Raw genomic sequence first — 20,374 nt, forward strand, 5'->3', positions numbered from 1 at the left:
AGACTCACTGTTCACCTAGCTGGACTTGGGACCCAATGGCCACAAAGCCTGCTTTAAAAAAACCCGGTTCCTTCCCAGCAGGACCCAGGCCCTTTTGACCTGGGAACATTCCAAGGCTGGGTGGAGAGAGGGGCAGGCATGGGACGGTCCCTCGGTCCAGATTCTCCCAGGGCCCGCAAACCCTCATCCCCTCAGCCTCCCATCTGGGGGAGCTGCCCACCACGTAGGCTGCCCCCATAGGGGAGAAGGGGCAGTTTCCACACAGATGTGCCTAGCGGAGGCCGGGGCCCTTTGCTCGGAGTGTGGTGGTCTTTGGGAGCCCCGGGGGAGGGGAGGGGAGGGGAGGGAGGGGAGGCCCCTTCCCAGCCCCAGCCCCCGTGCTTGGCCCAGCAGTTTTTGAGCACAGACGTCCCTCTGGACCTCCAGCTCTGGACTGGGCCCACCTCTCAGTGCCCCACATCCCAGCCCCCGGGGTCCACTTAGGGGGAGTTTGGGGCAAAGTGTGCCAACCGCCTGCACAGAGCGCGAGCGGAGGGAGATGGTGGCTGGAGGGGCGGGCCGCGCGGCCTCCCCACCCCCTTCCCTTCCACCCTCTTTCCCCCATATGGTTCTCATAAGGTCTGGGCTCAGAGACAGCAGCCAGAGGAAGTGGCAGTGTACAGAGAGCTTTTGTGCGGGAGCGGAGGGGGAGGGGGAGGGAGCGAGGAGAAAGAAGGAAAGGAGGGAAGAGGCTGGAGACTCCAACACACTCTCCCTTACCCTCCCCATGGTGCCGGGGGAGGGGCGGAGGGGGGGGTCTCAGCTGCAGCGCCCCCATGTGGGCTCCCGGCCCCCCGCTGGTCTGAAGGGAGGGACTCAGAAGGAATCTCCCCGACTACCTACTGGAGGAGTTGGAGGCCACCAGCCCAGGTTCCAGGATTCATCAGCCCCTTCCTGGAGGTGTTAGGGACCCTGCCCTGAGGGCTGCCCCTTGTGCAGGACGTCGGGGCCCAGGGTCCCAGCTCAGGAGAGCACCGGGCGGAGAGCAGAGCCCTCCGTGCTTCCCTGGTTGAGTCCTTCTTGCACCAGAGAGACTGGACCTATAATTCAGGCCCCCAGTGGGACCAGGACCCAGCATGGGTTATTTGGCCTGAATTTTTCAGAACCCATGCAAGAACCCAGCCACTCCTGACCCCTAAGGAAGTCCCTTCCTGCCGCCTACTGTGATCACCCCTCTGGGTTAGGGTTGGGAGGGATGCAATCCCTAGTCATGGTGAGTCTGCGAATTTCCCCCAAAGGCACGGGCAAACCGGTGTAATTTGAACCTCACCGTAAATTGGCCCTTAAATTTGGGGTCATGTTTTTAAAGGGAGCGAGGGTTCCTAAGTTTATGTCACATGGGAGTCATTGGGATAAGAACTCTTTCCTGAAGGAGAAAGAGTTCCAGCCACCTCTGAGTTGATCTCTGCCCTTCCATTCAGTGAGCTTTCCTTGCCAAAGCCCAGAGAGGGGAGGTGAGTTCCCCCGTGCCACGCAGCTTGGACCAGGACCCCTCACTCCCCCATCACCCTGAGGTAGAGCCTTCACCCCCGTGGGACCAGACAGAGAAGAGGGGAGGGGAGAGGAGGGAAATGGCCCTGGGCTGAGGAACCAGAAGGAAAATCCGGTTAACTGCTAGGAAGGGGCTGTTCAGAGGGGCTGTTTATTTTCATTCCCCCAGCCCAGCCGCTCCGTTCTATTTAGAGCTCAGACACTGACAGGACAAAGCTGCCTCCTCCCCTTCCTCCCTCCTCCGGGGGGCCCCCCATCCTTCCCAAACTCCAGAACATTCCTTTGCTTTTAGAACTGGGTGATGGGGGTGGGAGAGCTGAGACACTGTGGAGTGTAGCTAACGGCAGCCTCCCAGGACCCAGCTTTCCCAGCCCTGGGAGTGGGGAGAGGTGGGCTTGGGGAGCCGGGCTGGGGGAGCAAAGGGTGTGTAAAATGGATGGGACCAGGTGAGGGGCAGGGGACCAATCTGTCACGGAGTAGCCGGGAACCGGCCTCAGAGAGCGGCCCAGGAGGGAGTTCCAGCCTGAGCTTGAGGGGCCAGACGTCTCCCAGCTGGAAAGCAAAGGGGAGGTCGAAGCTCCCTCCTCCCTGTGTCCTCTCCCGGCCCCCCCTCCCCCAGGGCGCTTTGCCTGCTGGGAACTGTGTGTTGGAGCAGAAACTCTAGACTTCAGGAGACTCGGCATCCAGGATGGGAAAAGCCATCAAACGTACGGAGTGGGAATCTTCGGTCCAGACCCTTCTTTTACCGAGAAGAAAACCCCCAGAGAGGGGCTGACTTGCTCAAGGTCACACAGCTCCTAGCCAGACCCGAGGGCTCCTGCTCCGGGTCAGCCCCGTCCCACACTGACCAATCAGAGCCGTCCTCCCTGGGGACAGGGCGGGGACATAACCAATCCGCTTCCCCCACGTGGATAGTGAGCCGGGAAAAGGGGCGCCACCCGCGACGATACGTGTGTGCTTAGGGGACCACTAAGTACAAAATCACTTCACAGAGGATTTGGTGGGAAGTGGAGGCAGGAAAAAATGCCTCCCGACTTGGGAAAAGCGTGGGTCCTGGACCAACCCCACCTTCCCTGGAGCTCTGCCCCTTCAGACAGCCACCCACCCATTCCGCCAGTGCCTGTTGTGAGGTGAGAGAGCTGGCCTTGGACCTCAGGGGCCTTGCAGTCTCACCATGGAGACTGGATACAGGCTCACCAAGCAGGACAGGAGCCTCCAGGCTCCCAAGGAAAATGTCTGGGCTGGAAGGATTAAAGGACTAATTTATACTTAGGTGTAAATGACTGATGACAGACAGATCCTTTCAGGTTTATGTGTATGTTTAAAGAAACCTACTTTCTTCACCTGAAAGCTTGGCTCCCCAGTGGTGAGATTTTAGGCTGTGAGTGCATGAAGTGCTTAAGGTGGATTGCAAGTAATTTCCCAGCTTCCTCAAGCCCCGGGGACACACGCACGCAAACAGTCCACCCAGTGTGACACATCTCCCTTCACCTTCCACGAGTGGGAGATGGTAAACACCAGGTCTCATTTGTGGTTGTAATACTGATGTGTTCCATAAGGCCGAGCACACAGTAGGTGTTCACGTAGGATTGAAGACCAAATGAATGGATGCCCAGGGTGAACGATTAAAGCAGAATCAGTTCCAGTGCTGGGGGCCCTCAAATCCCCACCAAGCCCACCGACCACCCACCATGAACACCAGTAGGTTACTCCTTCCCATCCCCGCCCCAATTTCTTGGTTTCTGCCTAGTGACCATCAGGACGCTGTGACCTTGCAGAGAGGGTAGAGAAAAGGACCGAAGGAAGGCCCATGTGTAGGAGCCCTTGCAAAATAGTTTTCCCTCTTGACCTTGACCTCAGGCCCTGCCTGGACAGCCCGTCTTCAAGGCTGAGGTCAGAGGCTGTCTCAGGATATGGCTCTCTAAAGTCTGGGGGAAAGATGTCCCACATGGGTGCCCTCCTAGCCAGAGGGAGGCTGACAGACAGGCTTCTAGCCAAGGGAGGGATGGCAGGAGGTGTGGAGGTGCTGTGTGTCCTCTCCAGCGTCTATGTCCCCTGCAGTCAGGCTCGGTACACATGAAGGGCAACCTTTAGCCTGAGGTGTGTGTCAAAGCAGGGCCTGTGGCCCAGAGGTAGTCTCCTGTGTGGAGGTCCCACTGTCCTATCAGTCAGGCCAAACTGCATCCACAAGCTTTATGAAGCAGAACAGTTATTGCTAATTGGCAGAACATGACATTTGGTAGTTCTATAGCTAAGTCTTCATTAATTTATGTTTGTAGCATTTATATTTCAGTGGTGTTTTTTTTTTTTTTTTTTTTTTTAGGTTTCAGATGCCCTTGTGGGCCCTGGAAATGCTCCAAGGCCCCGGGTACTGTGCCTGCGGGCGGGGCTGGGAGTACAGTTTCACCTTGATGGTGCAGCTGGTAATGGGCCTGAGGCCCTTTTGGTGTTAGCAAGCAGACCACCCTCCTCCCCTCTCTGATGGTCTCCCGAAGACACCGCCAAGGTGCCAGCAGCAGGTGCTGGAGACGGGTCCCTCCCAGCCCAGAGGGCCCTGGCAGTGGCCTAAATTCCGGGCTCAGAATTCCTGGAGAGCACGGGGCCATAGTGTCCAGGCCTGTGGTCCTTGCATCTCTGTGCTGGGGTGGGCTGGGGGGTCGGTGAGGGGCTGACATGTATGACTCTCCCCGCACATGTGAGAACCCTTTTGTTCGGGCAGGTGCTGGCCCCGTGCCCAATGGGGCGGTGCCCACGTGACCCCTATAGGGTCAGCTTTGATGTCGGACTGGGATCTGGCGAGCGTCTGTGGCTGCCCAGAGGCCACAGGGCCTCTGCAGACGCCAGCCACTCGCTCCCGTGGCCTCCAGCCTCATTAGTGGTAACTGTTTGCTGCTCTTCCCTAAAATAGGACCCGAGCCGGGAGAGAGTTCTGGAATGGACTCAGTGTGCCCCCTCTCCTTGGCCAGATTTCAGATTCTGGGTTAGAGAACAGGGGCCCCCAGGGACTGGCCCCCCTTCCTGTGAAAATGTGATGTTGGGTGGTAGACGCGGGAGGGAGGGAGAAGCCGAGGATGCTGGGTTGGGCGGGCCTGGGGTCTGAGGGATGGGAGGCATGGCTGGGAAGAAAACCCACCTGGCAGACGCCCTGTGCTGGTGCTGGGGGGAGGCCGGTGGGGCTGAGGCTCTCTGGGCGGGCTTGGGAGGCGATTAGGAGGGGGCAGAGACTGGCGTTGTGTCTGCGACTCTGGACAGAAGCATGGGGCTGCCCTGCCTGTTTTCCTCCCATGAGAGCCTAGCATGGCGGGAACATTTTTCTTCCTGTTGGATGAGTGTGTGTGTGTGTGTTTGTGTGTGTGTGTGTGTGTGTGTGTGTGTGTGTGTGTTTCGTCTACCCCATTAGTGGCCCCGTAACTGCCAGCTTCCTACCTGCCCCAAACACTCTCCCAAATCCCTGCCTTCACCTCCAGAGGACTGAACCTACCAGCATAATTGAGGCCATTCTCCCCCTAATCTAGGTCTGAAGTAAAATTCCCTCAGCCCGATCTAGATTGTTAAGACCAAAAGATCCATTTCTGGGTATCTGGGGACTAAACCATACCGATACCTGCTGAAGTCTGTCTGAGAACTGGAGACGTGGCAAGAAGGGGCCCATTGGAGGAGAAGGAAGCAGCACTGTTTGCCTGGTGCCCCCGCTTTAGTGAGTGGCTTAGAGGGTGGGCGATCAGGAATGTGTTCTCGCAGTGAGAAAAAAATCTCATTTCAAGACTCTCCAGGATGGAGTTTACACTGGGCTGGCCAAGCCTGCAGCATGGGCAGCAGCTGACCCCAGTGTCACCCTGCTGTACCCTCTCCTCCCCAGCCCAACAGAGGCTGCCTCAGAGAAGGCGGGCCTTGGGGTGGCAGCCAGGAGATGAGCTGCTCTGGACCAGAGGCTTGTCCTCACCTGCCTTGGGGGCTGGTCCCCATCCTTTGCTCTGTTCCCAGGCCACACACACACACACACACACACCCCACCCCGGGCCACCTGAGTATCCCCCCAGCAGCCCAGACTTCTTCCTGGGAAGGTGCTGGCTACAAGGAGACTAAATCAGGGATAAGACTTAAAGCCACCAGCCCCATGTGGCCCTGAGTACTTGCGATGTGGCTGGTCTGAATTAAGTAAGCTGTGCTGGAAGAGGAGAATCCACACCAGATTCCGAGACTTAGTACCAAAAAAGGGAAAATATCTCATTACTAATTTTTGTTATTTATATAATTTATAATATATGTATATTTATAATATATAATAATATATTTATTATGTGTTGAAATGATTACATTTTGGGTGCATTGGGGTAAGTAAGGTATATTATTAAGATTAATTTAACTTTTAAACAATGTGGCTGCTAGAACATTCTAAATTACATATGCAGCTGGCATTGTACTTCTGTTGGCCAGTGCTGGGTTAAATTTGGGGTATGTGAAAGGTGTTCAAGGGTTAAAGGACAAAGAGTCTGGAGAAGGTGGGGTACCTATACCACCAACACTACCACTAGGCTTGTCTGGATAGGGTTCTCCAATTAGGATCCCGGGTTTTAATATCGGGGATTTGGGAGTTGGAGAATTTGTTTAATTTTCTGTTTTCAATTCAATGATCTTTGAGCAAAACATTTTTTGCCCATAATTTTTTTTATTTCTATTTCTTTTATTTATTTATTTTTGGCTGCGTTGGGTCTTCGTTGCTGCGCACGGACTTTCTCCAGTTGTGGTGAACGGGAGCTACTCTTTGTTGCAGTGCATGGGCTTCTCATTGCAGTGGCTTCTCTTGTTGCAGAGCACGGGCTCTAGGCACGCGGGCTTCAGTAGATGTGGCGCACGGGCTCAGTAGTTGTGGCTCGCGGGCTCTGGAGTGCAGGCTCAGTAGTTGTGGCGCACGGGCTTAGTTGCTCCGCGGCATGTGGGATCTTCCCAGACCAGGGCTCAAACCCATGTCTCCTGTATTGGCAGGTGGATTCTTAAGCACTGCGCCACCAGGGAAGCCCCTTTGCCTATAATTTTGAGATAATTTTTTACTAGAAGGTATTTTCATAGTGTAAGATTTTCAATTCTAAAGTCAGTGTTTCTCAAACTGGGATCCTCAGACATATTTGCAGGAAATAAGATACTTTTCCCCTCCCTTTAACAGGTCCATACTCCACTCAAGTTTGGGAATGTTCTCAGGCTTCCCCCTTCGTGCACGGGGCTGTGATAACCTGGCTCCCCCTGTTCCTCTAACCTTCCATACCCTCTACCTCTCCCCTGTGCCCCCCCATCAGCATCCCCATCCTTCCCCCTCCCCAAGATCCAGGGAGGGGCAGTCCCTGGGAGAGACCCTTGGGGTTTGGGGAGGCTAAAACAGATGCCCTTTCTCACCCCTCATCCTGACGTTTCAGGACCCCTCCCGACATTACTAAGGATACTGAGGGGTCCTGTCGCCTTCTCCAACATTTAATGCAACCTCTGAACCTCAGGCTCTGAGGGTGTATGAGGGAATGAGCAACAGATGAGGTGGGATGGGCTTCGATTTAAAACTCACACCATCAAGAGCCTGTCCCCACCCAGGGGGCCACCGCAGCCCCACCAGGGCCTGAATGAGACCATTCAAGGCCCTAAGAACTGACAAGATTATTTGTAATTGGCCACCACAGGTAACGTGAAATAAAACTCTCCTAACCCATAAAATGAGAACAAAGGGGTTTGAGAAAGTTCCAATTATTCATAGGATGACTACTGTGATGTGCTTTTTGACATATCAAGACCATGTGTGTGTGCGTGTGTGCGTGTGTGCGTGCGCGTGTGTGCACGTGTGTGCGTGTGTGTAGCACCTTGGAAACCCAGCACTCCCTTGAAACCCTCCACACAGTCACCCTTGAGACCTTGCTGGGAAATGTCACCCTTGGAAGGATAGTGAGGGGGGGACCTGAAGGGGAGGAGGGGCCTCTCTGGAGAGGGGAGAAGGGAGGAAGGAGATGAGGTGTCCACGTCTTCCCGTTGACCCACAAAGCCCCCTTCCACCCTTGCCTCCGCCACGGCCATGGTCTGTTTTCCATGTGCCCTTGAACGTGGTGTAGCATGGACGTCCGGGGTCCTCTCACTGCCAGTCTGGCTTGTGCACCCACCCACTGCCATTAAGCTTTGGGGCAGAGCTCTGACAGCCCCTCCCGGGCCCCGACCCCGACCCCTGCCCTCTCCCTTACTATCCAGCCCAGAGGCTGCTCACTGGAGGGGAGGCCCAAGGCCTGCACCTCTGGCCTTCCCAGGTCCGTTCTCCACCATTCAGAGCAAAGATGGGAAAACCTTTGCCTCAGCGCAGGGCAGGCAAGAGCTGGAGCTGAGAGGCTCATTAAAGCTTTTTAATAAGCAATTAACTCAAGGGATGAGCCCTCTGGCTGGCCTGGAACTCTCTCCTCCCAGCAGGGAGCCTGACAGAGAAAGGCTGAGTGGGTGGGCAGAGTGGGTTGGGTCAGGAGCTTGGGGCCCCTTTCTGCTTCCACAAATACAAACGAGTAAATAAACAAGACTCCGAGTGGGCAGAGGCAGAGGCTGAGGCCTGGGCTCCCCCGGGGCCGAGGAATCCATCAGTTTCCGGTCAAGGCTATAGACAGGCTTGGGGACGCATGGGCACTCCGTCCCTCTGAGTTGGGGGCCTTTGAGGGGAGGGAGGGCTCCCCTTCTGGTGGTCCTCAGCTCCCGGAGTGATGGAGACCCCGAGGAAGGGCAGGTCCTCGCACCTGCCTGACTTCCTCTTCTACCTGCCAGACCTTTCTCCCCAGCACTGTCCTCAGATAACTGGGCCAATGGCTTGAGTGAGACAGAGCTGTGGCGGGCAGAAAGCGGGTGCCGTGGGCTCGGCCCTGTGGTTCCAAGGTTAAAACGGGTCATCACAACTTCACACCTGCTCAGCTCACCTGCGTACAGAGCCTAAGCCAGATCCAGGCTGTGGGGAGACCCAGGGCAGGTGACACATCTGACCTGGCATTCAGTGGGCTGACCAGTCTGCCCGAACCACTCGCTGGCCCCTCCCCATGGTCTCCCGGAGCCCAGGGTGGGGCTGCTCCTCACCCAGCTTCAGGGGGCGCCGCTTACACAGAAGGCAACACTCTCCCCTCTGTGTTCTCCCCTGTCCTCCAGGCTCTTGAGTAACAACAAGATCACGGGGCTCCGGAACGGCTCCTTCCTGGGACTGCCGCTGCTGGAGAAACTGTAAGTGCTCGGGCAAGAGGTCGGGCCAGGGAGGGTGAGGAATCCCGGCTGCTGAGGGTCGGGATTCGACCGGTCGGTCGGACTCGACCACCAAGTGGAGGGCGGAGGGACTGGTCCAGGGGAGAGAGACCAGTTCCCTCACCAGCCACAGCACAGAGAAGTGGGGACACGGCGCTGGCCCAGGCAGGGGTGGGGCTGTGGGAAGCTCACTAACACTCTTTAATGAGCAATTAGCTATGAGGGCTGAGCCCCTTCACTGTCCAGACGCTGCTCCCCGCCCCAGCTGGGCAGCATAAAGGGCAGAGGGAGCATTTAGTGTGACTGAGGCCTCTTTCCTCCTTCCCTAAACACAGCCGACAAACAAGGCTCCAAGGGGCCAGAGCCCTGGGCTGAGAGTGGGGACAGTGGGTCACACCCACTTCTCCCCCTCCCTCCATCCCCACTGCCCTGGATTACAGCTGCATCAGCAACAGCACCCTCGGCTGCCCTGTGGACGGACGGCAAGGGCCCTGCTAGCCCGAGAGGAGCTCCTTCCCAGAATTGGGGACCTGCCTCGGTCACGGGCAAGTCCGTGCCAAAGGAGGGGGTTGAGTCAACCCCTCTCTCGATTCCCCGTTCAGTTGGCAACTCTCGATCTACAGCCTGTACAACAGCTTTGGGTCCTGTCTCCTCCACGGGACCCCTGGGCCTCCCGTCCCTCCTGGAGCCGGATCCTTGCCATCTCCCTCACGTCCAAGCCCCTGTCTCCTAGCTCTGCTCCCACCTGCTGGGCGTTCCCAAGGCCTCCACCAGGGTCCTGCCCCCTCTAGTACCGTTTTGCCTGAAGGGCTTGGATCAGAGCGATGGGGGATACGAACGAATAAGGCAGACGCCTGCTCTCAAACAGCCAAAGGGATCACCGTCTAGTGAGACCAGAGACCTTGCCATATATATAGGAATGAAGTAGGTCGGGGTTTCTGTAAAGGCCAAAGGAGGGATCAGCGAAGGCTAGAAAGTTCAAGGGTAATAGAGATGCAGTGCCGACATGATGGAGTGTAGATCTTTAACCAGGACAACAACTTACGAGGTTGTCTCTATTATACCCACTTCACGAGGGAAGGGCAAGGCTCTCCCCCAAGCCGCTTGTGGGGAAAGCTTGGTGGCCTGGCTGGGTTGGGGGCGGGTGGAAAGGGACACAGCCACGTTTGGCGTGGAAAGGTGGAGCACGTTCTGCGGGATCAGGGCATGTTGGGGGTGGGAGGGCTCCCGGGATGTTAGCCACAGTGCGCACAGACAGCCGTGACCAGGTCCCGCTGACTCTGCTCCGAAAGGGAGGAAGGGCTGCCCCCGAGCTGCTGTTCAGAAGACTCGTTAGGTACCAACATTCTCCTCCTCGAGCAGCGAAGCACTCAGGAGCTGTCTCAGCCCAGGCCTGGTCTTAGACGGCTGCATTGCCAGAAAGCAGACGCTCCCTCCTGGGATCTTTTGGAGAAAAACTAACCGCAGCTGCCCGCAGTCCTTTGGCCCGGCCAAACCAGGGCCAGTCACCGCCCAGCGTCCGTCTCTGTTCTCCTTAGCACAAGCGAGAGCTGCCCAGAGCCTCCTGAGGCCTCTGGGACATCTTCCCATCTTTACCCTCTCGCCTCATCTGCCAAAAATCTGCTGGGTCTGCCCCCTCGCTGGGTCTGCTGGGTGGTCCTTCAATCTCATGAGGGTAGATTGTCTGGTGAAGATGAGACGATGGGCTTCTCCTTCCCCCCACGCAAGCCTACCCAACTGGACCCCTCCCCACGGCACCGGGAGCCAGATCAGCACCCTGCAGGTGCACTCAAACCACGGGAGGCAAGCAGAGCAAAGTGGGAGAGGAGACAGGAACAACGACCTATGCTGAGGGAGGAGAAAGGGCACTGGAGTGAGAATTCTAGGTCCTGAGTTGGAGCCCCTGCCCTGTTAGGATCATCTAGTCGTTCACTCTCGAGATGTTTCTTGAGCCCCCTCCGTGTGCCAGGCTGCGTGCTGGGCATCCAGAGTGAACGCGGTAGGCCAGGTGCCCGCCCTGGGGAACTTACCTGCCGCTGATGGGACCCAGAACGTAGCAAAGAAATGTATAGTAGGTCAGGAGCGCACAAACACTGCAGAGGAAAACAAAGCAGCAGGGGAAGGGGGCAGAAAGCACTGGAGTGGGGGCTGCTATTTTATGTAATGAGGTTAAGGCCTCGCTGGAGGTGATGGAGGGAGGGACCTGGCGGGCAGGTAGTTGTCTAGGGGCACAGGCAGTAGCAGCGGGGGAGGCCCTGGGGTCCAGCCTGTCTGGTGAGCTTGAGGTGCAGAAGCAGGGCAGCGTGACTGGGGAGTGGTGGGAGGTGGGGTCAGAGGGCTGCCTCACTTTGGGACCTCAGTTTCCTCATCTGTTAAAAGTGGGGGGGGCGAGTCCCTGGCGGTCCAATGGTTAGGACTCCACGCTTCCCTTGCAGGGGGCACGGGTTCGACCCCTGGCCGGGGAACTAAGACCCAAAAAAAAGTGGGGGGACAGGGCAGTTTGTAAAGTGCACTCTGGATTTAAAACTCTATGATCCTTGGGTGTGTGTAATACCCACAGAGCTGCAGAAGGAAAAGATCAAAAAGCCCAGTGACACGGCCGGACTTTCAGAGGAGGGGAGGCTTCTGGGCAGAGGGGTGCTGGGTTCAGCATCCTGGCCTTGCTTCCCTGGGATGGAGAGGCAGTGCAGGGGCTGGAGGAGCCCAGGGTCTCCAGCCTGGCTGGTCACCAGTGTATCAGTCAAGCTTCTCCAAAGAGACAGAACCAACAGGAGATGTACGTGGCTGTGTCCTTATATAAATATACAAAGAAATTCTTTCTTTATTATTATTATTATTATTTTTGGCCTCATCACGCGGCTTGCGGGATCTTAGTTCCCCGACCAGGGATCAAACCCGGGCCATGGCAGTGAAAGTGCTGAATCCTAACCACTGGACCACCAGGGAGTTCCAAGAAATTATTTCTTTATAACGAAATTTATTTTAAGGAAATGGCTCATGTGATTGTGGGGACTGGCAAATCCAAAATCTGTAGGACCAGCCAGCAGGCTGGAGAGTCAGGCAGGAACTGATGCTGCAGTCTTAAGGCAGAACTTCTCTGGGAAACCTCGGGTTTTGCTCTCCGGGCCTTCAACTGATTGGGTGAGGCCCACCCATGTTAGCAGAGGTTGTCTCCTTTATTTAAAGTCAACTGACTGTAGACGGTAACCACATCTACAAGATACCTCCGCAGCAGCACCTAGATTAGTGATTGATTAAGTCACCGAGGGCTATACTCTGACACATAAAACTAATCATCACAGTCACTACCCACTACCCCAGAGGTAGGGAGAGGTCCTGGCCCCGGTCCTGAAGATGCTAATTCATCAGGTCAGCAGGGGCCTGGGAATTGTTTACAAGGTATGCGGGCAATTCTCATGCTCATTGGGGTTGGGAACCAGTGGACCAGATGACCCCTGCACTGTGGGCCTATTCATTGCAAACGAGACGCCGCGGCTTGGCGTGCAGTTGGTGCCAGGAAACACTGATCTCTCTGTCCTCTTGGACTCAGCCGTCCAGGCTGGGGCGGCTGAGCCTGTGGCAGCTTCACATCCCACAGTCCATGCAGCAAGTCCCATGGGAGTTAGCGGCCTGTCTGATAACTGAGTAGAAGTGGGCTGCTCCAGAAAGTGCCGGCATTGCCCGCCCTGCTGAGCGCCCCTCTGGCCTCTGCAAACAGGTGGGGTGTAAGTGGGGGGCTCCCCTGTTGTGCAGTGCAGGGCCCCAAGGCCAGGAAGGGGACACAGAGAGGGCCCTGAGAGGGAATGTGCCTGAGATGATCCCACGGGAGGACCCGCGCTCCAGAGAACTGGGGGGTGAGGTGGGATGGGGGAGACACACCTTTATCAGGCAGGCAGGCTGAACTGGGGAATCTCAAACAGCCCAGCAGAGTTCAAGGCCAGCCCAGGAGTGTGCAGAAGGGCCCAGAGGTGTGTGAGGCCCTGTCTCTGAGCCCTCCTTTGCGTCCCGCCTCCCTCATCAGACTAGCCAGAGGAAAGGCTTTGGGAGTGAAGGGGCAGGCGATGAAAGGGCACAGGACTTCACCCTGGAGTGAAAAGAGACTGGGATTGAATTCCACCTCCATATACCTTCTGGGTGCCTGTTCAGGCTCTCACCTGGACCAAGGGTCAAGGCACGGCTCCCTGACAGGTGGCCACGGAGGTAGATGAGTTCACCCAGGAAGAGAGCAGGGGACACCTCGGCCTCTCAGTAAATGGCCGTCCCCTTCTCCTCGGAAGAGTTGCAAGTGGCAAGATGTCACACAGGCCGCCCCAGAGCGCCTAGATTCGTCCAGAGCCCCCAGCCCTGGGCAGGCGGTCGTGTAGATGAAGTCTACGGGCGGAAAGGACTCGCGGATGGATCATTCCTCGGGTCCCTTGCGTCTCTGCCCGGATCCTTCCCACGCATTCAGCAGAGGGCTGGCCACCTGAAGACTTTCCTGGACTCCAGGGTGACCCAGTCACAGTGAGAAGCCCCCAGACCGTGGATCGAGCCGGCCACAGGGCAGACAGCCCCCAGGAGGGGTCAAGGGAGCCCGGGACTGGGCGTGCAGGCCTGCGTGTGGATCTGTGCGGACACACGCCTCCAGAGGCCTGTGCACGCCTGGAGGAGAGGGCCCGGGGCGGGAGCCTGGGCAGCCCCAGGATGATTTGTCATTGCCTAATGAGATTAATGAGCCCCGGGGGCTGGTATGCCGCGGTGCTGCGGCACTCATTAGACGCAGATGCTCACGGGAACGATGCGGGGGCCTGGGGGCGGGGGCGGTGCGTGCGGCTCACCCGCCAGGTGGTTTTCATTAATCTGGGGGCGGGGCCGAGGGTAAGGCGGCCGGGTTCTGCCGCCCCCCTCCCTCGCCCCTAGGCGCTGGAGAGGAATGCCGCGCCGAGGCCGAGGGCGCGGGAAGGGAGGCCGGTGGGTCCGGGGACAGCCCTCCGGCTCGCTGTTGTAGGCCCAATGCCTGGCACCGGGTATGTGCTCCATAAATACCTCCTGGATGAGATCAGAGACAAGAGGGGCCCGGGGCGTGGCGCTGCGAGGGAGCCTCGGACCGCCTGGGGTTTCCTCCTGGTCGCCACAGTCTCTCCGTTTCCCTTCCCCCCAGGCAACCCCTGGACCTGCGGCGGGGGGTTCTGCCCACTCCTCAGCCAGCCCCCCCCCCACTTTCTAAGGAACCCTGAAAGTCCTAGAGGGCCCAGGGGAGCTGCTGTGCGGCCTCCAAACCTATAATTCGGTTTTCAAACCCACAAGCAGGGAGGTCTTTGGGGGCCAGAGGGAGCCAACTTCGTGCCGCCCCACCCTGTCCAAGCGTGGGTACAGACACACACACACACTCACACACATGCTCACATACACACACGCTGTCATACAAACACACACTCTTAACGGCTTTAATGAGACATAATTTACATACCGTTAAGTTCACCCGTTTAAAACGTAGGATCCAATGGTTTTGAGTATATTTACAGTTGTGCAACCATCATCATAATCTAATTTTAGAACATTTTCATCATCCCCCGAAGAAATCTTGAATCATTAGCAATCACTCCCCGTTCCTCCCCTCCGCCCCCCACCCCCCCGGCCCATTTCCCAGCCCTAAGCCAACCACTCATGTACTTTCTGTCTCTATAGACTTGCCTATTCTGGACATTTCATATAAATAGGAAGCACACAGTATGTAATCTTTTATAACTGGATTCTTTCAGCAAGCATAGTGTTTTCAGAGCTCACCCATATTATAGCATGTATTGGCAAGTCATTCTTTTTTATGGCCAAATAATGTTCCATTGTATGAAAATACCATATTTTGTTCACTCGTTCATTAGTTGATGGACATTTGGGGTGTTCCACTTTGGGGCTTATGAATAATGCTGCTATGAATATTCCTATATGTGTTCTTGTGTTCATGTATGTTCACTTCTCTTGGATTTGTACCAAGGAGTGGAATTGCTGGGTCATATGGTAACTTTAACTGCCAAGCTGTTTTCCAAAGTGGCTGCACTATTTTACACTCCCATCTATAATATATAAGGATTCCAATCTCTGTTTTCTAAATCATAGCCATCTTAGTGGACGTGAAGTGGTCTCTCATTGTGGGTTTGATTTGCATTTCCCTAATGGTGTTGAGCACCTCTTCATGCATTAATTGGTCATTTGTATATCCTCTTTGAAGAAAACGTCTATTCAAATCCCTTGCCCATTTTTTTTCAGCTGGGCTATTTGTCTTTTTATTATTGAGTTGTAAGAGTTCTTTACATATTCTGGATAGAAGTCCCTTATCAGGTATATGATTTGCAAATATTTTCTCTCATCCCAGGGGTTGTCTTTCAACTTTCTTGGTGGTATCCTTTCAAGAGCAAAACTTTAACATTTTCAAGTGTAACGTATCAATCTGCTCTTTTTTTTTGGCTGCGTTGGGTCTTCGTTGCTGCACCCGGGCTTTTTCTAGTTGCGGCGAGCGGGGGCTACTCTTCCTTGCGGTGTGCAGGCTTCTCATTGCGGTGGCTTCTCCTGTTGCGGAGCACGGGCTCTAGGCACGCGGGCTTCAGTAGTTGCGGCATGCGGGCTCAGTAGTTGTGGTTTGTGGGCTTAGTTGCTCTGCAGCATGTGGGATCTTCCTGGACCAGGGATCGAACCCGCGTCCCCTGCATTGGCAGGCAGATTCTTAACCACTGCGCCGCCAGGGAAGTCTTCAATCTGCTCTTTTATTGCTTGTGCTTATACACTCAGTCTTACACATTCAGCTTCCTGAGCTGCTTTTTGCCCAAGAAGGACATAGGGCAAGATTTGCTCCCAGGTATCCCCCGCCCCCCAACTTCTGCCACAGGGTGTCCTTCCCCTCCATGTGGACATAGGTACAGGGAGAGGGGTCTATCTTGATCCAGGAGCCTGGTCTGGATTAGGCAAGGGGGTGTAGGGAGGGAGGCTCCACCCATAAGCTGCATTCTCTCCAGGTTCCAAGACCGGAGGTCTGTGGAAGCAGACAGAGGGCAGGAGATTGCACATCACAGAAGCCTCTGTGCGTCCTTGCGACAATGAGCAAGTCCAGAGCAGGAGGTTGTAACCTAGGCTCCACGAGCCTCTGGAACCAGATGCACAATATTGGGGGTAGTGCATTCTTCTAGGGCAGGACTCCATAGCCCTCATCAGATATTCAAAAGGATGTGCTAAGCAAGAAATGTGCAGAACCACCAACCTATAGGGGCCTCGCGGGTCCACAAAAGTATCCAAGTTCTACGGTAGCATTTCCTCCTACCACTAGGGAGGGTACAGCCCCAGAGCTGCGTTCCCCACCTTAGGGACCAGGAGGCCTCAGCTGCCCAGGGGCCAGCCCCCATCGGGCTAGCAGCTCAGCCAGGAGCCGCCCCTGGCCTGTACCCCTCCGGAGAGGACCCAAGACTGGTTGGTTCCAGGCCAGCAGGCCACCTCTGAGGGCACTCCTTCTGAGGGCTGCCTTGGTCACCCCGGAAGCCTCTCTGCGGGCGTGAGACAAGAGGTCAGGACCGCCAACACTTGCTGGAAGCTCCCCTTTCAGAGGGCCCTGGCTGGCCCAGGCTGCAGGAAACCCAGGGCAGGAAGGGGCTGGGCCCGAGCAGGCTGCCGTGCTCCCATCTGTAGAGCATCAGTGGGGCAGCCGGGCGGGGGGTTCTCGAGGGGGGCCAGGGAGGAAATGAGAATAAACATAGTGAGCGGAGAGGGAAGGGGCGGGGGGCTGCAGCCTGGGCCCCTTGGCAGCCCATGAAGGGAAGTGACACAATGAGGAATGTGTTTCCCTCTGCTCGTCCCCCACACGGGTGGGAGGCGGAGCCCTGAGAATGGCCAGAACCCAAGAGGGGCCGGGGGCACGGGCTGCCGCAGCATCGGAGGACCGGGCTGTGGGGTGGGGGGGCAACCCTGGGCGGGCGGGCGCTCTCCCAGCCATCTCCAGCCTCCTCTCTGCAGGAGCCTTCTAGGGGCTGCCTTCTCGCACATTCCCTGCCTGCACGAAGCGGCCCTTCGGGGGGCTTCCTCTTCTTTCTCAGTGGGGCGCAGGGTTATGCAGCCCAAGTCCTTGGTATGAGAGGGTGCTGAGGTGTGAGGAGCCCCGGCCAGGGGCAGGGCTGGGCAGGGGATTTGTTGCATTTCTGTCTCTCTGTCTCTCTCTGGGTGTTTCTGTCCCCAGCGGGGACTGTCTGTGTGAAAACAGGCCCCCTGCTGGGACGGCACCTCCCCATCCTGGACACCCATTTCCTCTCCCCCCAGAAGGGAGCTGGCTCAGTTAACCCCCTGCTGCCCATAATCCGGAGCTGCTCCTGAGACTCTGGCCTGCAGAGCCAAGAAGGCGGGTCTGGGCCGGGGGGTGGGGGTGGGGGTGGTGGCAGGGCCTTGGAGAGCAGGCTGACCCCACAGGCCAACCTAAGTTGATTATTCCAGGAACCCCCCACCCTTGCCCTCTGCCTCATGATCTCCTGGGTGGCCCCGAGAGGATGTTGGAACGTAGGGAGCTAGCCAGGAGGCTGCAGCCCTCCCCGCCCCCAGGTGGGCAGTGAGGCCTCCTGGTAAGGCCTCTGTGGGCCGCGAGCCCGTTCTGGTTTGGCTCGGGAAAGACCCAGGTAGGCCTTGGGTAGGTGGGCAAGTGTTAGGTCAGCCTGGCGCCTCTCCCCATGGCTGTGCCCGAGAGGACAGGGTGCTGGGGCAGGCCAGGGGGCCAGCCATCGCCTTGGGCCTCGGTGGTCCCAGAGGGCTGCCGGGTCTGGTGGGGGGCTGGGGCCATGTGGGCACCGGCCGGTCCCCAGTGGGCCGGAACTGTCCCTTCGGCCCGCCCCTGCTGCCCCGGGAGGATGTGACAAAGTGGAGGGAGGGTGGCACTCTGACCGTGTGATGGAGTTTGAGCCACCAGAGCCTGGGACGGAAGCTACTCTGAAAACTTCCCTGCAGTTCGTCCCTCCTGGTGGGTGACCCTTGGCCCTGTGGTGCCTGGGGGCCAACTGCCATCTTCTGTCCAGTCTGTGACCCGAGGTGGCCCTTCCCCTGCCACCCTCTCTCTGCACTAGGGGCTCGAGGAGGCCTGGGGGGAGGGCGGCAGGTGACCCCCTCGGCCTCAGCTTCCTCGTCTGAGGGCTGAGGGGCGGGGCCAGGTGATGGACACCCCCCCCCCCCCGGGGCAGCATCCACAGGGTCACCAGTAAGCCCGGGACCTTTCCTCACCTGCCAGGTGGAGCATCCGCCCGATGGCTCTAAAGTACCTCCCCGCGGCCAGGCTCAAGATGACCTTACCTTTGTGTAGCAGTTGACAAAGGGCCGTTACACCCATTCTCAAAAGATTCTACAGCAGCCCTGAGAGACTGAGAAACTCAGGGCAGCTCGTGGGAACCGGGAACCGAGGCCTCCTGACTCCCGGTTCAGGGCCAGCTCCTCTCCCGTTTCCGCCGCGCCGGCCTCCTCATCCGAGGCCCTCCCGCCGGATCTCTCGGTGTCTGCATCCTCCCTGACCCAGGGAGGCAGAGGGGGACCCGTCTGAGCGGCCAGGTCCTTCATCCGGCCTCCCAGCCGCGCTGAGGCGAGCAGGGCCTTAGAGGGAAACCGAGAGCCCGGCACTGGCGGCGGTGAGGCCGCCCGCCCCGGGCAGCCGCGTGGCCCCGGAGCGGGCGAGGTGTGAGGCCCCCGCTTGCTTCCCACAGGGACCTGAGGAACAACGTCATCAGCACAGTGCAGGCGGGCGCCTTCCTGGGTCTGGGGGAGCTGAAGCGCCTGTGAGTGGCCTGTCCTGACCCCACGCCCCAGCCCCCTCGTCCCTGGAGGCGGTCCCGTGGGTGCCGCCACCCTCCCACTCACCCTCCCTCACTGCCTCTCCTCCCCAAACGCAACAGGCTGGGGGCAGACATTTCATGCCCCAGCACCGTGTCTTTCTCCGCTCCCGCCCACAAGCCCCGCCCACACGCGTGTGTCCCTCACAAGCGGATCCGTGCGCTACCACGTGGCCGACTTGCTGAGGTCGTGTGTGTCTCTCCAGAGATCTCTCCAACAACCGGATTGGCTGTCTCACCTCTGAGACCTTCCAAGGCCTCCCCAGGCTTCTCCGGCTGTGAGTGAGGGGCGGGGAGGGGGGCAGAGGGAAGGCTCCCCAAAGCCTCACGGGTCCCCGCATTCTCATCACTCACCAGCCACCTCCTGTGGCCCAGGGGGAGCCTAAGATCCCCTCTCCCTGTTCCCTGCAGAAACATATCTGGAAACATCTTCTCCAGTCTGCCACCGGGGGTCTTTGATGAGCTGCCAGCCCTTAAGGTTGTGTGAGTATCCCAGCCCCAGCAGTCAGGCCCTGCTTCCTTCCACTTCCCAGGAGGGAGACGCATAAGCACCGTGCCCACGTGGCCAGCCTTCTGAGGAGGTGGGGCAGACGATGGCTGAAGCTCCACCATACGCGCCTCCCCGTGCTTGCCGTGGAGGCCATGGTGGCATCAGGGCACACGTGCACAATTTTGCCCTCCCGGCCCTCTCCAGCCTCAGTCTCTCCCTGGGGCTCCATGCCCACCCCGGGGAGCCCACGCTCCCTCTGCTCTACCCTGTGGCCCCTCCACCCCCCTGCAGGGACTTGGGCACCGAGTTCCTGACGTGTGACTGCCGCCTGCGCTGGCTGCTGTCCTGGGCCCGGAATCGCTCCGTGCAGCTGTCGGAGCGCACGCTCTGTGCCTACCCCAGCGCCCTGCACGCCCAGACCCTGGGCGGCCTCCAGGAGGCCCAGCTGCGCTGCGGTGAGCAAACCCGCACCCTCAGGCTCCCTCCTGAGGGGCCCCTGCTGGCTCAAGGCTCCCTGTGCGCTGGGCTTGGCCTCCAGGGCGTCCTCTCCCTCAGATCCCACTGGGGGCTGGTCCTCCATCTGCTTTTGTAAACTTCCTTTGGGGCCGCTGCTTTGTTTATGTTTTCCGTCTGGTCCCACCTCTTGGGGTGACAAGTGTGCAGTGGAAAGAAGCATCTTTATTTGTTCGAAACCTGCCTGCTCCTCTCCTGCGCTCTTATCTCCGGAGACTCTCCAGCCCCCCTTCTCCTTCCGAGTTGGGGCGGGCTCCAGACCAGACAGAGGGGCCTGGCTCTGCCCCCACTGGACCCTCACCCGTCACTCAGCCTCACTGCCAGTGTCCCCTCCCACAGAGGGGGCCCTGGAGCTGCACACACATCACCTCATCCCATCCCTCCGCCAAGTGGTCTTCCAGGGCGACCGGCTGCCCTTCCAGTGCTCGGCCAGCTACCTGGGCAATGACACCCACGTCCGCTGGTACCACAACCGGGCCCCTGTGGAGGGCGACGAGCAGGCGGGCATCCTCCTGGGCGACAGCCTCATCCACGACTGCACCTTCATCACCAGGTACAGGCCCTGCGGCCCCTTCTGGGCCCATGGTGCGGGCGGGGGTGGCCACAGTACCCTCATGCACCCCGCGAAGGAGATGGCCTGATCTGGGGATACGTGCGGGTGTGCTGATGCACATCCAGGACTAAGTCAGAAATGGTCTGGATGAGGGACAGATTGAACGCCTGATGGAAGAAAACGATTATATCTGACATTTCTGCAGTGTTTTCACAATGATACAGCGGC

The 20,374-nt window shown here is 57.9% G+C and overlaps 1 protein-coding gene across 1 annotated transcript in view; it reads left to right on the top strand.

Moving 5' to 3' along the window:
- The window catches only part of ADGRA2 (adhesion G protein-coupled receptor A2), a gene marked incomplete at its 3' end in the record, with an annotated part of 32,610 nt that overhangs the window by 3,830 nt on the left and 8,406 nt on the right, over positions 1 to 20,374 (top strand). Inside the window, exons 2-7 of the mRNA XM_082863644.1 lie at positions 8,680 to 8,751; positions 18,465 to 18,536; positions 18,797 to 18,868; positions 19,002 to 19,073; positions 19,372 to 19,535; positions 19,933 to 20,146. Of these exons, the coding sequence (XP_082719770.1) occupies positions 8,680 to 8,751; positions 18,465 to 18,536; positions 18,797 to 18,868; positions 19,002 to 19,073; positions 19,372 to 19,535; positions 19,933 to 20,146 (666 nt within the window). The remainder of the gene's footprint in view (positions 1 to 8,679; positions 8,752 to 18,464; positions 18,537 to 18,796; positions 18,869 to 19,001; positions 19,074 to 19,371; positions 19,536 to 19,932; positions 20,147 to 20,374) is intronic.

This window comes from Leucopleurus acutus, assembly GCF_964270905.1.
Source record: "Leucopleurus acutus genome assembly, chromosome: 21".
In the NCBI taxonomy this organism is placed as follows: domain Eukaryota; kingdom Metazoa; phylum Chordata; class Mammalia; order Artiodactyla; family Delphinidae; genus Leucopleurus; species Leucopleurus acutus.